General features: G+C 45.5%; 1 protein-coding gene across 1 annotated transcript in view; it reads left to right on the top strand.

The window, feature by feature from the left end:
- The window catches only part of LMLN (leishmanolysin like peptidase), a 79,745-nt gene that overhangs the window by 41,254 nt on the left and 22,069 nt on the right, over nucleotides 1–16,422 (top strand). The window contains exon 12 of the mRNA XM_030936622.1: nucleotides 828–938. Coding sequence (XP_030792482.1) covers nucleotides 828–938 — 111 coding nt within the window. The remainder of the gene's footprint in view (nucleotides 1–827; nucleotides 939–16,422) is intronic.

Below are 16,422 nucleotides of genomic sequence, written 5' to 3'. Positions count from 1 at the left end.
GGTCTCACTCAATTTCCCGGGCTGGAGTGCCGTGGCATGATCCTGGGTGGAGGCGATCCTGCCACCTCAGCCTCCCAGGTAGCTGAGACTGTAAGTACACACCACCGCACACCTGGCTAACTTTTTGTATTTTTAGTAGAGACAGGGTCTCACCATGTTGGCCAGGCTGGTCTCGAACTCCCAACCTGAAATGATCCAACCACCTCAGCCTCCCAAAGTCCTGGAGTTACAAGTGTGAGTCACCGCGCCCAGCTAGGACATTTAAAAAGTATTGGACGTAGGCTGGGCACAGTGGCTCACACCTGTAATCCCAGCACTTTGGGAGGCCGAGGTGGGTGGATCACCTGAGGTCAGGAGTTCAAGACCAGTGTGGCAAACATGGTGAAACCCTGTCTTTACTAAAAATGCAAAAATTAGCCAGACATGGTGGCGGGCGCCTGTAGTCCCAGCTACTCAGGAGGCGGAGGCAGGAGAATCACCTGAACCCAAGAGGCAGAGCTTCCGGCAAGCCGGGATCGTGCCACTGCACTCCAGCCTGGGTGACAGAGCAAGACCGTGTCTCAAAGTAAAATAAAGTGAAACTTACAATAGAAACGTGTTTAGTTTTGTTATGTAAACATGTAAAAGTGTTTAATACCTCATCATAAGCCTGGTTATTGGATCCCTGTGTAGCAGTCCCTGCTCTGTAAGAACCATCACTTATAGTGATGGCCTCCAGAATCTTTCTCAAGGTCCGAAGGTGCTCGCTGTTGAGATTCTCAGTTGTTGTGCTAGAGTTGGTTTTTAAAAGGACAGCAATAAAAGTTGCTTTGTTTTTTATTCCACAGCTGGTATAAAGCAAATTACAGCATGGCTGAGAAGTTAGACTGGGGCCGAGGAATGGGCTGTGACTTTGTCAGGAAGAGCTGTAAATTCTGGATTGATCAGCAGAGACAAAAGTAAGAATGCATTTCCTCACAGTGTCATTGATTACACAGTTCCTTTCTGATTTTATGCTTTATCCCAAGCCTAAAATGCTGTTTTCAAAATGTAGTCTGAGCAGTTCAGTTTTACAATATATAGAAAACCACCTGTAGATGGTTGGTAATAAGATTGTAAGAAGTAGCTAAGTATTGTTTTTAATCATATACTAAGGAGATCCACAGTGAGGGGCCCAGAGCCATGAACATTTCTGTTCAGCTTATTATAACTCATAAATATATATATTTTACAAACCTTTTGTTTCCTCTGTCATTTGTGGTGTTTTCTTCAGAGAATGCACCTGTAAGTATAGATGCAAATATTGATTCAGTATCAAAAAAAGGCACTTTTGAATAGGAATTTCCAAATCCAGATGTGTATCATAATCACCTAGCAAGCTTTTAAAAAATACAGAGTAAGTTTGACATCTATCTGTATATCATCTGTACATATATCATACATACATACAATACAGATATATATCAGACATATATACAATACAGACATATATCAGACATATATACAATACAGACATATATACAATACAGACATATACATATATACAATACATACACATATATTCAATAAGACATATATCAGACATATATACAATACAGACATATACATATATACAATACAGACATATACATATATACAATACAGACATATACATATATTCAATAAGACATATATCAGACATATATACAATACAGACATGTATCAGACATATACAATACAGACATATACATATATACAATACAGACATATACATATATACAATACAGACATATACGTATATTCAATAAGACATATATCAGACATATATACAATACAGACATATACATATATACAATACAGACATATACATATATACAATACAGACATATACATATATTCAATAAGACATATATCAGACATATATACAATACAGACATGTATCAGACATATATACAATACAGACATATAATATATACAATACAGACATATACATATATTCAATAAGACATATATCAGACATATATACAATACACACATGTATCAGACATATATACAATACAGTTGTTCTTTGGTAACCATGGAGGATTGCTTCCAGGACTCCACAGATAACAAAATCCATGGATGCTTACATAAAAGTTCCTTATATAAAATGGAATAGTATTTGCATATAACCTGCGTATGTCCTCATGTATACTTTAAATTACCTCTAGGTTATTTATAATACATAATACAATATAAATGCTATGGGAACAGTTGTTATACTGTATTGTTTAGGGAAAAATGACAAGGAAAAAAGTGCCCATGTTCAGTATAGGTGCAAGCACCCTTTTTTCCCTGAATTTTTCTTTTCTTTTTTTTTCTTTTGAGACAAGAGTCTCACTCTGTTGCCCAGGCTGGAGTGCAGTGGCGCAATCTCAGCTCACTGCCACCTCTGCCTACCAGGTTCAAGCGATTCTCGTGCCTCAGCCTCCTGAGTAGCTGGGGTTACAGGCGACTGCCACCACTCCTGGCTAATTTTTGTATTTTTAGTAGAGACAGGATTTTGTCGTGTTGGCCAGGCTGGCTCACGCCTGTAATCCCAGCGCTTTGGGTGGCCGAGCCGGGTGGGTCACTTGAGGTCAGGAGTTCAAGACCAGCCTGGCCAACATGGTGAAACCGCATCTCTACTAAAAATATAAAAATTAGCCAGGCGTGGTGGCGGTCGCCTGTAACCCCAGCTACTCAGGAGGCTGAGGCAGGGAACAGCTTGAGGCAGAGGTTGCAGTAAGCCGAGATCGCACCATTGTACTCCAGCCTAAGTGACAAAGTGAGGCTCTGTCTCAAAAAAGACAAAACAATAACAACAACCAAAATGCTATGTGAATGAATTCATAGTGTATGTGAACTTCTGAGCATGGCTTTTTTTACTCAGCATAATCCTCTGGAAATTCATCCAGGTCGTTGTAGATATCAATAATTTGACTTTTTGTGGCTGGTGAATATTTCACAGTGTGATATACCACAGTTGGTTTAAACATTCACACTTTGAAGGACATCTGGATTGTTTCCAGTTTTGGGCTATTATGAATGAAGTTGCTGTGAACATCTATGTACAGGTTTGTGTGTGAACATACATCTTTATTTTTCCAGAAAAAGTGCCAGGAATGCAGTTGCTGGCTCATTAAGTAATTGCAGGTTTAGTTTTGTAAGAAACTGCTAAACTTTTAAATTCCTAGCAGTGACGTGTAAGTTTCTCCACATGTTTGCCAGCATTTGGCGTTGTCACAATTTTTTGTTTAATCGATTCTGATAGGAGTGTAGTGATATTTTATTTTGGTTTTAATTTGTGTTTCCCTAATGTCTAATGATGTTGAACCTCTTTTCATGTGCTTACTCGCTAATTATATATCCTCTTTGGCAAACTGTCTCATCTTTTTTTTTTTTTTTTGAGGCGGAGTTTCGCTCTGTTGCCCAGGCTGGAGTGCAGTGGCACGATCTTGGCTCACTGTAACCTCTGCCTCCCGGGTTCAAGCGATTCTTCTGCCTCAGCCTCCAGAGTAACTGGGACTACAGGCACATGCCACTATGTCCGGCTAATTTTTGTATTTTTAGTAGAGATGGGGTTTTACCATGTTGGCCAGGCTGGTCTCGAACTCCTGACCTCGTGATCCACCCGCCTCAGCCTCTGAAAGTGCTAGGATTACAGGCGTGAGCCACCACACCCAGCCTCTTCATCTCTTAAGCCAATTTTCTGATTGGATTGTTTTTTACTGTTGAGTTTTGAGAGTTCTTCATGTATTCTGGGTAGTAGTCCTTTGTCAGATATGTGGTTTGCAAATATTTTCTCCCAGTTCATAGCTTGTCTTTTTATCCTTTTAACAGGGGCTTTTGTAGGGCAAATGGTTTTAGTTTTGACGAAGTCCAGAATATCAGTTTGTCCTCTTATTGTGTCTTTGACGTCAAGTCTAAGATGTCTTTGCCAAGCTCTAGATCTCGAAAGTTTTCTTATGTTTTTTTTCAAAAGTTTTATAGTTTTACACTTTACATTTAAGTCCATGATTCATTTGAGTTAAGTTTTGTATAAGGTGGGAGACTTAGATCAAGGTTTGTTTCTTTGTGTACAGATGGGCAATTGCTTTAGCACCATTTGTTGGAAAGGCTGTCTTTCCTTCATGGAATTGCTTTCGTGCCTTTGGCAGAAACAATCAGTTGGGTGTATTTGTGGTGATCTGTTTGTGTTTCTGGGTTTTCCGTTCTGTTCCAGTGATCCCCGTGTCTGTGCCTCCACCAGTAACACACAGCCCTTAATTACTGTAATTATTTAGTAAGTCTTGAAATTGGGTAGACTGATTCTTTCCACTTTATTTTAAAATTGTTCTGGCTGTTTTGGTTCCTTTGCATTTCCATATACATTTTACAATAATCTTGTCTGTATCTGCCAAAAAACTTGCAGGGATTTTGCTAGGAGCTGCATTAACCCTGTGTGTCAATTTGAGGAGAATTGACATTTTTACTGTGTTGAGTTTTCCAATCCATAAACATGCGAGAAAACATTCAGTCTTTCATTATTAAATATAATGTTAGCTGCAGATTTTTATGCATGTTCTTTATACGTGTTTTTATACATGTTCTTTATCTTTTATACATGTTTTATACATGTTGAGAAAGTAGCTCTCTATTCCTATGTGTCTGAGAGCTTTAATCATGAATGGATATTGCCTTCTGTCAAATCCTTTTTCTGCTTTAGTTGATATGCATAATCATGTGATTTTTTTCGCCTGTTAATATGGTGGATTTCATTGGTTGATTTTCAAATATTAAATCACCTTTGCATTCCTGGAGTAAACCCCACTTGGTCATGGCATATAGTTATTTCTATATGTTGCTGAATTCTATGGACTATTATTTTGTTGTGGATTTTTGTTTCTGTATTTGTGATGTATACAGATCTGGAGTTTTCTCTTTTTTCCCCAATTATTTTACCTTTAATTAATCAGTATGGCTCTCAGAACAATTATATTGTGTCAGTTAAGCTTGATCTTTTTCAAATCTGACACATTTTGAAAAACAGATATATCCTTCCAGTAAGAGAGATTTAAAAAATAATAGAAGAAGAAAAGTTATGAAATACATAATAATTATTACTAAATGAGCAAATAATGGGCTCCCCTGTCATACTTAATATTGGCTTAATTTAAATTATTATTTATGGCCAGACATGGTGGCTCACGCTTATAATCCTAGCACTTTAGGAGGCTGAGGCAGGCTGATTGCTTGAGCCCAGGAGTTCAAGACTAGCCTGGACAATATGGCGAAAGCCCATCTCTACAAAAATGTACAAAAATGAGGTGGGTGTGGTGGCACATGCCTGTAGTCCCAGCTACTCAGGAGGCTGAAGCAGGAGGATCACTTGAGCCTGGAAGCTCGAGGCTGCAGTGAGCTATGACTACACCACAGCATTTCATCCTGGGCAGCAGAGTAAGACCCCATCTCTAAATAAATAAATACGTGATTTATGTAATACTCTGAAGTAATAAATCCTAGGATATAATGAGGTGTTTATCATGCTTTATTTTTATTTTGATTTAGTTCAAAATATTTTTCTCTTTCTTTTAATTCAAAACTCTTGTGTCACTTCAAGTTCAACATATTTTTAACTTTCTCTTAAGATTTCTTCTTTGACCACTGTATTATTTAAAAGTGCTTTAATTTCCAGCTATTTTGAGATGTTCCAGCTATCTTTCTGTTATTGATTTCTAGTTTAATTCCATTATTGTAAGAAAGCAAACCTTTTTCCTCAGCCTTTCGAGTAACTGGGACTACAGGCGCACACCACCACACCTAGCTAAATTTTTATATTTTTGTAGAGACAGGGTTTCACTGTATTGCTCAGGCGAGTCGTGAACTCCTGGGCTCTAGCAATCTGCCCACCTCGGCCTCCCAAAGTGCTGGGATTACAGTTGTGAGCCACTGTGCCTGGCCTATTTTTCTGTTCTTAATCTCGATTTTTGAGCTTATTGATTGGAGATATTTCCTGTTTCTAATGTAGCTGTTTGTTGCTATACATTTTCCTCTCAGCATGTCTTTAGCTTTGTCTCACAAATTTCAATGTATTTTTATTTTCATTCAGTTCAATGTATTTTTAAAAATTTTTCTTTGAGATTCTTCGTTGACCCATGGATTATTTAGAAGTGTTGTTTAGTATACAAGTATTTGGAAATTTTTCTGTTATTTTTTGTTGTTGAATTGTAGTTGGAGAATATATGCTGCATGATTTGAGTTATTTTAAATTTGTTCAGGTTTGTTTTATGGCCCAAGATATGGTCTTATCTTGTTATTATTTTTTTATTTTTTTAATTTTTTGGAGATGGAGTTTCACTCTGCCACCCAGGCTGGAGTGCAGTGGTACGATCTTGGCTCACTGCAGCCTCTGGTGCTGAGTTCAAGTTCTTCTCCTGCCTCAGCCTTCCAAGTAGCTGGGACTACCAGCGGCCGCCACCACGCCTGGCTAATTTTTTGTATTTTTAGTAGAGACGGGGTTTCATCCTGTTTACCAGGCAGGTCTTAAACTCCTGACCTCAGCTGATCCACCTGCCTTGGCTTCTTCCCAAAGTGTTGGGATTACAGGCGTGAGCCACCATGCCCGGCCAATCTTATACACGTTTCATGGGCACTTGAAAAGAATGTACATTCTGACACTGGGTGGAGTGTCGTGTAAATGTCAGTTACATCCTGTTGGTTGATGGTGTTAAGTCCTTCTTGACGTTGGGTGGAGTGTCGTGTAAATGTCAGTTACATCCTGTTGGTTGATGGTGTTAAGTCCTTCTTGACGTTGGGTGGAGTGTCGTGTAAATGTCAGTTACATCCTGTTGGTTGATGGTGTTAAGTCCTTCTTGACGTTGGGTGGAGTGTCGTGTAAATGTCAGTTACATCCTGTTGGTTGATGGTGTTAAGTCCTTCTTGACGTTGGGTGGAGTGTCGTGTCAGTTACATCCTGTTGGTTGATGGTGTTAAGTCCTTCTTGACGTTGGGTGGAGTGTCGTGTAAATGTCAGTTACATCCTGTTGGTTGATGGTGTTAAGTCCTTCTATATCCTTGCTGATTTCCTGCCTAGTTGGTCTATCAGTTGTTGAGAGAATTCACCACCACGTCAGTCTTTGAGTCCTGAAGTCCTTGACTAGTGTGACTTCTCTCTACCCTTCAGAGTCATCTTTTATTTCTTTAATTTACAGTGACTGGGTTTTTAGTTGTACTTAGAGGGAGGAATAGGGAAAAGCCTATCTAGTCCATCTTCCAGGAATTAGAAGTGGTACTTATATTTCTCTTTTTATATTTAAAAAAATTTCCCCTGGTGGGTCAGGTATGGTGTGGTGGCTCACACCTGTAATCCCAGCACTTTGGGAAGAGGGAAGATTGCTTGAGCCCCGGAGTTTGAGACCAGCCTAGGCGACATGACCCTATCTCTACAAAGTAAAAAAATTAGCCTGGCATGGTGGCATGGCCCTGTAGTCCCAGCTCCTTGGGGGCTGTGGTGTGAGGATCCCTTGAGCCCAGGAGGTCACAACTGTGGTGAGCTGTGATCATGCCACTGCAATCCAGTGTGGGTGACAGCAAGACCTTGTTACAAAAAAAAAAAAAAGAAAAGAAAATGTATTCTCATCTTTTCTTACCTGTGTTAGGTCATAAAGCAATTTAAATCACTTGTAGTTTCTACTAAGGAGCCTGACCTCTGGGTTGTAACCCTAATGTGAAGATAATAGGCAGTAGCCGGAAGCACCGGCAGCCACTCTGAGGACAGCTTGTTAACCCTGCACTACAGCCTGATCTGCCAGTTAGGGGTTCTCAAATTTTGCTGCTTATGAAAATCATCTAGAGAACTTGAAAATCTCTGCATACCCAGGTTACAAATTAAATCATGACTGTGCTAAGAGCCAGGCACTAGCATTGTGTGAGTTTGTTTTACTAAATTGCCGAGTGATCTTACTGTGTAATGGAGTTTGGGAACCACTGTCCCGGTGTGTTGGGGAAGTCTGTAATTCACACTGCAGCGGCAGGAGCTCAGGGAGGTTTTTGTTTATTTTTCTGTTAACAGTTGCAACTCTGTTTATTCCCCTTTTGATCCCAATTATAGCATCACCTAAGACCAGAAACAGAAGGGACTTCTACTTCTTTATTCTTAAAAACCAAAGCCGTGGGGCCCCTGAATTCTCTTCTATCCTTTGATTCATAAGCCAGTGCCAGCAAGGCTTTTTTTTTAAAGTCCAAATAGTAAATGTTTTAGGTTGTGAGGGTTGTTACGATCTGTGTCACAACCACTTACTGTTATGCCCAGACCTTTTATTCCCCAAAGAAGACCACCAGAGACCAGAGTCAAAGCCAAGCGGCAAGGATCTTTAATGCAAGTTCAAATTTGGTCCCTCCGTTTTACAACATACAAGAGGGCCCTGAACAATGCGTGTGCTTGCCTTTTATAGCCTAATGTAAACAGGACTTGTAAAGTTGCAGAGGAACAGGGGAATTCTCTAGGTTACAGCATTACAATTGGTTAACATTTTAAGTCTATACATTTAGCAGTTTTCTATTGGTTCCCACACTCTCACAAATGATTGTGCTCTTATCGGGGTCAACTTGTTAACTAGGCTCAAGGCGCCGCCTGGGCTGTCTGCCCTTGGGGTCAACTTTTAACTAGGCTCAAGGCGCCGCCCGGGCTGTCTGCCTGTGGATTTCATTATTTCATTTGATCTCTCTCATTCCTCCCTTTCTCAAGTACCTCTGGAGCCAATCTTGGGTCTTATAAGTCTGATTCTGTTTCAGCGTCTACAGGTTGGTATTGGGCTCTGAGGTCCATGAGCTGTATGGTGTCAAACCTTTCCCTGACAAATTGCAAAATTCTGTTAACAACACAAGGTCCTACGGTAAACAGAAATAGCAGACTTAGTAGGGGTCCAAGGAAGGGGGCCAGCAGAGAAAACATATAGGAATTCCACCATTGATTTGCAGCTGAGGCAAACTGCTGTTTTCTCATTTCTGTGCTTAACTTGCGTAGCTGTTGGACCCGGTTTTCTACAAGCCCTGATTCATTTACATAGAAGCAACAGTCCTCTTTCAGGAACATACATGTACCACCTTTTTCAGCAGTGAGTAGGTCTAGGGCCCTTCGGTTCTGCAAGGTCACCTGAGCTAGGGATGTGAGCTGTCATTGAAGGGAGGCAAGGGACTCAGCTGACTCCTCCATAGCTACGGCAAATTGTTGGTACAATTTGTTACTTTCTATGAGGGTGTGACTTAGGGCTCCCCCTGCCAGTCCGGCCGCAATAAGGGATGATGTGAGGGAAATTCCCGCAATGAGGAGGAGAAATATTGCTCGTGTAAGTCTCGGTCTAGGGGCTGGGTGACTGGCAGACACAGTAGGTTGGTAACAGGGGCCAGGTAAATGCTTAGATAATGTTCCATTGCACCAAAAGAATATGCCCGGCGGGGCTCTTAGGGAGGTACTAGGGGGCGTTACAGTGATGCTACAGAGGCTGGAGTTAGTGCCTGAAAAACAGTAGGGAAACTTTTCCTGACTAGGGTTCAGGTACAGTGGCACATTAAGAATGGGGGCGTCCGTGAGATTCTGAAAGTCCCTAGTTTGGGTGGAGGATTTCCAGGGCAGAGGGACAGCGGTTAGTGGTGGATGCCCTAGGGTGGCACACAGAAAGCAGCCAGACAAGCTGTGAAGTCCTGTAAGGTTGGCAAGTTCTAATCCTTCTTGTAATACTTCTAGCCAGGAGAAAGGGCGTAATTCTTGTGCTAGTCTGTCTTCCTGTCGCTGGATATCCCCATGGACCAGGGGCAGTACTTGAACTAGGCCACGCCACAGATAGAGGTGACTACTAGGCCACGTGGAGGAAGAGGAATAGTATACAGCCCCATGTTGAGGTGTGGTCCAGCGGGGGTCCCAAGGGTCCTTAACTATCCAAGTATAGATACCGCCTCTACCCTGCTGGTAGAAGTTCCACCCGGATTGCTCGTTCCACCCTCTGACTGAGTGCATTTTACAGTAATTGTAGGGGCAGCCTGCGTTTTGGTGCCACCAATAGTGTTTACAATTGTACTTAGTCTGATCAAACTCAAAACATATCATTGGTGCCACTGGTTTGGCTATCTGAAAACCAGTAAAATTCAGCAAAATTGGGGCGCTGCACCCTGAGGAGGGACAATCAGCACTGGCCAATAATTTCCCAGGCTTATGAGGTTGCCCAGGGTGGGTTCGGTTTTCATAAAGCCAGAATCTCCAGACAAAGGGATTAGAAACTGGTTTTGTGTTTGCCCTCAAGGCCACTAGGGCGACTAACATTAGGGTTAGACTACCTAGCTGCATGTTTGCAGTGAGCTAGGCTGCCAGGGCAGGGTGAGTTTTAAGGGGTTGTTCTTAGCTTTGTCCACAGTCCACGTGGTCGGTGCTTCAGTCGCTATCGTGACGGGTCCGAGAAGGTCGGAGGCTGGGCCCACTGGCTTGACGTGGGTGTAGTGGATCCACGAAGCGATGCCTTCTACCTTCAGGGCGGTGGGTGTGGTTAGGAGTACTTGGAGTGGTCCCTTCCACCTGGGTTCCAAGGTCTCTTGCCGGTGTCGCTTAACCAGGACCCAGTCTCCTGGCTGGTATGGATGGGGTGTTGGTGGAGGACCGGTCTCATACAGTTCCTTCAGCTTGGGCCAGACTTCCTGATGAATTTTCTGCAAGGCTTGTAGGGAAAACAATAGTTCAGAGACATTTTCTGTTTCAGATTTGAGCAGATCATCTTTTAGGCTGGGAACCAGGGGTGGGGGTCTGCCATACATGATTTCATAAGGGGTAAGGCCCAGTCTGTAAGGGGTATTACGGGCCCGGAACAGAGCGTAGGGGAGAAGGACCACCCAATTAGCACCAGTCTCCATAGTTAATTTAGTTAAGGTCTCCTTTAAGGTCCGATTCATCCTCTCTACCTGTCCTGAACTCTGGGGCCTGTAAGCGTAATGTAATTTCCAATTAGCCCCAAGAATGGAAGCCAAATCCTGACTCACCTTAGCAACGAAGGCCGGCCCATTATCTGACCCTATCTGGATGGGAAAGCCATACCTGGGGAGGATGTCTTCCAGAATTTTCTTTGCTACAACCTGAGCGGTTTCTCTTTTGGTTGGAAATGCTTCAGTCCACCCTGAAAAGGTATCTACAAAGACAAGTAAGTACCGATATCCGTATTTTCCTGGCTTTACCTCAGTGAAATCTACTTCCCAGTAGATACCGGGCCTGGTTCCCCTGGGCCTTGTTCCCGCAGCAGCCTGGGGTTGGGGATAGGCGTTGCTAAGCTGGCAGACTTTGCAACTCGTCACGATGTTGCTGGCCGTCTCCGCTATGCGTCTGATCTTGAGCTTGGAGCGTCTGATCAGGTCTATCATCCGCCGGGCACCCAGATGGGTGGATCGGTGGATGTGTTCTAACACTTGCTGTCCTAATTTTTCTGGTAGAATAATTTGGTCATTAGTATCAGTCCACCACCCATTCTGGATCTGTTTCAGGGGAAGTTTGTCAATCCACTGGAGATCTTGTTCTGAATAATCAGGGTGATACGGCAAGTCCCGGGGGCCCGGATCAGGGAGCTGGAGTGCAAGGAGTTGACTGGGAGCCTTTGCCACACTCCTTGCAGTTTGGTCTGCCAGAAAGTTGCCTTGAGCAGTTGGAGTGGTTGGCTTCTGGTGCCCTGGGCAATGTACAATAGCCAACTTTTCTGGTTTCCACAGGGCTGTTAGCAGGGCTAGGATCTCTTGCTTATTTTTTATTTCTTTTCCTTCAGCCGTTAGCAACCCTCGCTCCCTGTAAATGGCCCCATGTATGTGTGCCGTAGCAAAAGCGTATCAGCTGTCTGTGTATACTGTCAGTTTCCTCCCTGCCCCCAAGGTAAGAGCTTGGGTGAGTGCTGTCAGTTCGGCCCTCTGGGCCGATGTCCCCGGGGGCAGGGGTTCCGCCCAGATTACCTCAGTCTCTGAAGTCACCGCTGCTCCAGCATATCTCTGGCCTTGGTGTACGAAGCTGCTCCCATCGGTGAACCAAACGAGGTCGGCGTCAGGAAGTGGGCGGTCCTGCAGGTCCTCTCGAACTCCGTGCACCTGAGCTAATATCTCGGTGCAATTATGGAGCGGCACGTCCAGGTCCGGGTTGGGCAACAGCGAGGCAGGGTTTAAGGTTGTTGGGGGCAGGAAAGTTATTCTAAGGGAATTTAATAGTAGTCCTTGGTAGTGGGTAAGCCGGGCGTTGCTTATCCATCGGTTAGGCGGCTGTTTGAGTACACCTTCGATGGCGTGTGAGGTAACAACCCGTAATTCTTGTCCCAAGACAAGTTTATCAGCATCTTGTACCATTAGGGCCATGGCTGCAATCACTCGGAGGCAGGGGGGCCACCCGGCAGCCACTGGATCTAACTTTTTTGACAGGTAGGCGACAGGCCTCCGCCAGGGGCCTAAGTTCTGAGTTAGCACCGCCTTGGCGACGCCCTTACTCTCGTCCACGTATAAGTGGAAGGGCTTAGTGACGTCAGGCAGTCCCAGTGCAGGCGCAGAGAGTAGGGCAGTTTTAATCTGTTGGAAAGCCGACTCGGCTTCTTCTGTCCAATTAAATGGCTGCTGTCCCCGTGTTGCCTGATATAGGGGCTTAGCCAGCTCTGCAAACCCAGGTATCCATAGTCTACAAAATCCTGCCGACCCCAGGAATTCCCTTACTTGTCGGGTGGATTGTGGCCTGGGGATCTGCAGAACTGTCTGCTTCCGGGCGTCGGTTAGCCAGCGCTGCCCTCCTTTTAGCAGGTATCCCAAATATGTTACTTCTGGTTTACAGATTTGAGCTTTCTTTGCCGAGGCTCGATAGCCTAGACTCCCTAGAGCTTGTAAGAGACTCTTGGTCCCTTGGATGCAAGCTTCTCGGGTCTCGGCAGCAATCAGGAGGTCATCAACATATTGTAGTAAGGTTATGTCAGGGTGTTTGCGTCGGTACTCACCCAGGTCTTCATGGAGGGCCTCATCGAACAGGGTAGGAGAGTTTTTGAATCCCTGCGGCAGTCTGGTCCATGTCAGTTGGCCGCTTATGCCCCTTTCAGGGTCAGTCCACTCAAAGGCGAAAAGCTTTTGGCTCTGAGGGGCTAAAGGCAGACTGAAGAAGGCATCCTTCAAATCTAAAACAGTGTACCATTGGTGTTTAGGGTTTAGAGTACTCAGGAGGGTATACGGGTTAGGCACAGTTGGATGTATGTCCATAACCCTCTTATTGACTTCTCTTAAGTCTTGTACAGGTCTGTACTCCCCGCTATTAGGTTTCCGTATCGGCAACAGGGGAGTGTTCCAGGGTGAGTGGCAGGGCCGAAGGACCCCTTGGTCGAGGAGCCGACGGATGTGGGGCGTAATTCCTTCCTTGGCCTCTAGGGGCATTGGGTATTGACGCACCTGAACAGGGTCTGCCCCAGGCTTAAGTTCGACAAACAAGGCAGGACGGTGCTTTGCTAGTCCTAAACCTCCCGTTTCTGCCCAGGCTCCTGGATATTGTTGAAGCCAGGTTGCTATGTCCTGGTCAGGGGCCGCCTGCTCCTGGTGGAGCTGGTACTCATCTTCTAAGGTTATGGTCAGGACGGGCACGGGCTGATTTTGGGAATCGGTCACGATGGGCCCCTCAGGGAGGAAATGGATCTGTGCTCCCATTTTAGTCAGCAGGTCTCTCCCCAGTAGAGGACAGGGGCTCTCAGGGATAACCAAGAAGGAGTGGGTTACATTCTTGGCTCCGAGATTTACTGTTCTTTGTGTCGTCCAGGGGTACTTTTTAATTCCTGTGGCCCCTTGTACCCACGAGGACTTGGAGGATAATTTCCCCTCAGTTTCAACTAGGACTGAGTGCTGTGCTCCCGTATCGACCAAGAACTGAACTGGGGACCCCTCCACTTGCAAAGTTACCCTGGGTTCGGGGAGGGGGACCGAACCCCGTCTTCCCTAGTCCTCGTTTTGAGTGACTAGTACGGGTGTAGACCTCGGGGGGGTCCCCGTCCTTGTTGTTTCTTTTTGGGGCAGTCTCTCGCCCAGTGGCCAGCTTTTTTACAGTAGGCGCATTGGTCTTTGCTCAGGTTGTTATATCTGGGGGACCGCTTAGGTTGGGTGTTCTCTGGCTGTAGATGCTCTTTTTGTACAACCGCTGCCAGGACCTTGGTCATTTTTTCCTCTGGAGTATCTCTATTATTATAAACCCGCTGGGCTATCTGAAGAAGGTCCTGAAGCTGTTTTCCCTCTAAGTCCTCTAATTTCTGGAGCTTCTTTCTAATGTCTGGGGTTGCCTGATTTACAAAAGACATCACAACGGCTGCTTGGCTTCCCGGGGCCTCTGGGTCTATAGGAGTATACTGCCTAAAGGCCTCCATTAATCTTTCTAGGTAGCTAGCCGGGCTTTCTGTCTTTCCCTGCAGAACAGAGTATACTTTAGCCAAATTGGTGGGCTTGCGAGCATCTGCCCGGAGACCTGCCATTAGAGTCTGGCGATAAAGGTGTAGCCGTCCCCTACCTTCTGCCATGTTGTAGTCCCACGCCGATCTGGACAGAGGAAAAGTCGCATTTATAAGGTCGGGGTTGGCAGTTGGTTGACCGTCGTCCCCCGGGACCAGCTTTCTTGCTTCTAGCTGTATTCTCTCTCGCTCCTCCGTTGTGAACAAGATTCGGAGGAGCTGCTGACAATCATCCCAAGTGGGCTGGTGGGTGAACATAACACTATCCAGTAAAGCCATTAAATCCTTGGGATTGTCTGAAAACCGAGCACTCTGAGTCTTCCAATTATATAGATCACTGGTGGAGAATGGCCAGTACTGGAGCCTAGGACTTCCTGTGTCATCTGGGGGCCCTAGCTCCCGAAGGGGTAACGCCACTGTGGAGTCGGGCGGCTGGGGAGGGGGAAACCGCAAAGTACGCCCTCGCGTCCGCCCCGCCGGCCCTTCGGAGTTGCTTTCACTTTCAGCGGGTCCGGGCGCGCCGGCCGCTTCCCGTTCGCCTGCTCCCTCCTGCGGTTCCTCCCGGGGGGCTGGGACCCGAGGACCGGAGGGGTACGGAGGGGGTTCTATGGACAGAAGGTCCTCGCTATCAGGTAGAACAGGATTGGGGGGGCAGTCGGTTGCTTGGATTTCAGTGGCCGAGCAACCAGTGCCTTACAGGGTTCTTCAGAGGCTGATTGGAAAGGGGACAGCAAAGGGGGCGGGTTCCCAGCTATATCCTGCCATATGAGGATATATGGGATATGATCCGGGTGGTTAGCACGCCCAGGCTGGAAAACCTTGGACTTTACTTTAGTGATGACAGGGAGACAGAATGTCCCTTCAGGTGGCCACCCTACGTTAAGGGCGGGCCACCCGGAGCGGCACAGAGTAATTAGCTTTCCCTTCCTGATGTCCATACCAAGATCATGGCCCCTTGCCCTAACATCCTTGAAATTACTTGTAAGGAGAGATAGGGGAGTGCTCTGGGTATTACCCATCTTGAACAGTAGCGCCCAGAGTGGCACCTGGAACAGGTCCTGGAAGGGAAAAGTGAGTTGCTGGAACAGGTCCTGCAAGGGAAAAGTGAGTTGCTGGAATATCAACAACAAGTTTACGTCAGTCGCAGGTGTGCACCAGAAATCTGGGTCAGAGTTCAGGCAAGAACCAGATGAGAGCCGGGGGACGTCTCCCACCGGTCTCCGCTGGCTGTCCTATAGCGCGTCCGCCAGGACCTATGCCAGCTTTCAGCTTCAGACCTCGCGAGTCACAGATTGATTCAGAGCAGACTTAGAGAGCTGCGAATTCAGACAGGCTAACAGCCTAAGGCGGACTTAGAGAGCCGCGAATTCAAACAGGACACAGACAGACAAACATAGACAAGCCGGCTCACCTATTAGCAGATCGATCCTAGTAGATCCGTTGACCGGGGGTCTGGTGGGCTTGGGGGAATCCCGGACGAGCCCCCAGATGTTATGCCCAGACCTTTTATTCCCCAAAGAAGACCACCAGAGACCAGAGTCAAAGCCAAGCGGCAAGGATCTTTAATGCAGGTTTGAACTTGGTCCCTCCATTTTACAACATACAAGAGGGCCCTGAACAATGCGTGTGCTTGCCTTTTATAGCCTAATGTAAACAGGACTTGTAAAGTTGCAGAGGAACGAGGGAATTCTCTAGGTTACAGCATTACAATTGGTTAACATTTTAAGTCTATACATTTAGCAGTTTTTTATTGGTTCCCGCGCTCTCACAAATGATTGTGCTCTTATCGGGGTCAACTTGTTAACTAGGCTCAAGGCGCCGCCTGGGCTGTCTGCCCTTGGGGTCAACTTTTAACTAGGCTCAAGGCGCCGCCCGGGCTGTCTGCCTGTGGATTTCATTATTTCATTTGATCTCTTTCATTACCTCTGCTGTTATACAGCAAGAGGCAAAACAAATGGGCATGGCCATGTTCCTGTCATCTTCCCCATCT

The sequence above is a fragment of the Rhinopithecus roxellana genome, chromosome 1 (genome assembly GCF_007565055.1).
Source record: "Rhinopithecus roxellana isolate Shanxi Qingling chromosome 1, ASM756505v1, whole genome shotgun sequence".
Classification (NCBI taxonomy): Eukaryota; Metazoa; Chordata; class Mammalia; order Primates; family Cercopithecidae; genus Rhinopithecus; species Rhinopithecus roxellana.
The sequence above is the reverse complement of the archived record's forward strand: the minus strand, read 5'-3'. Positions and strand labels throughout refer to the sequence as shown.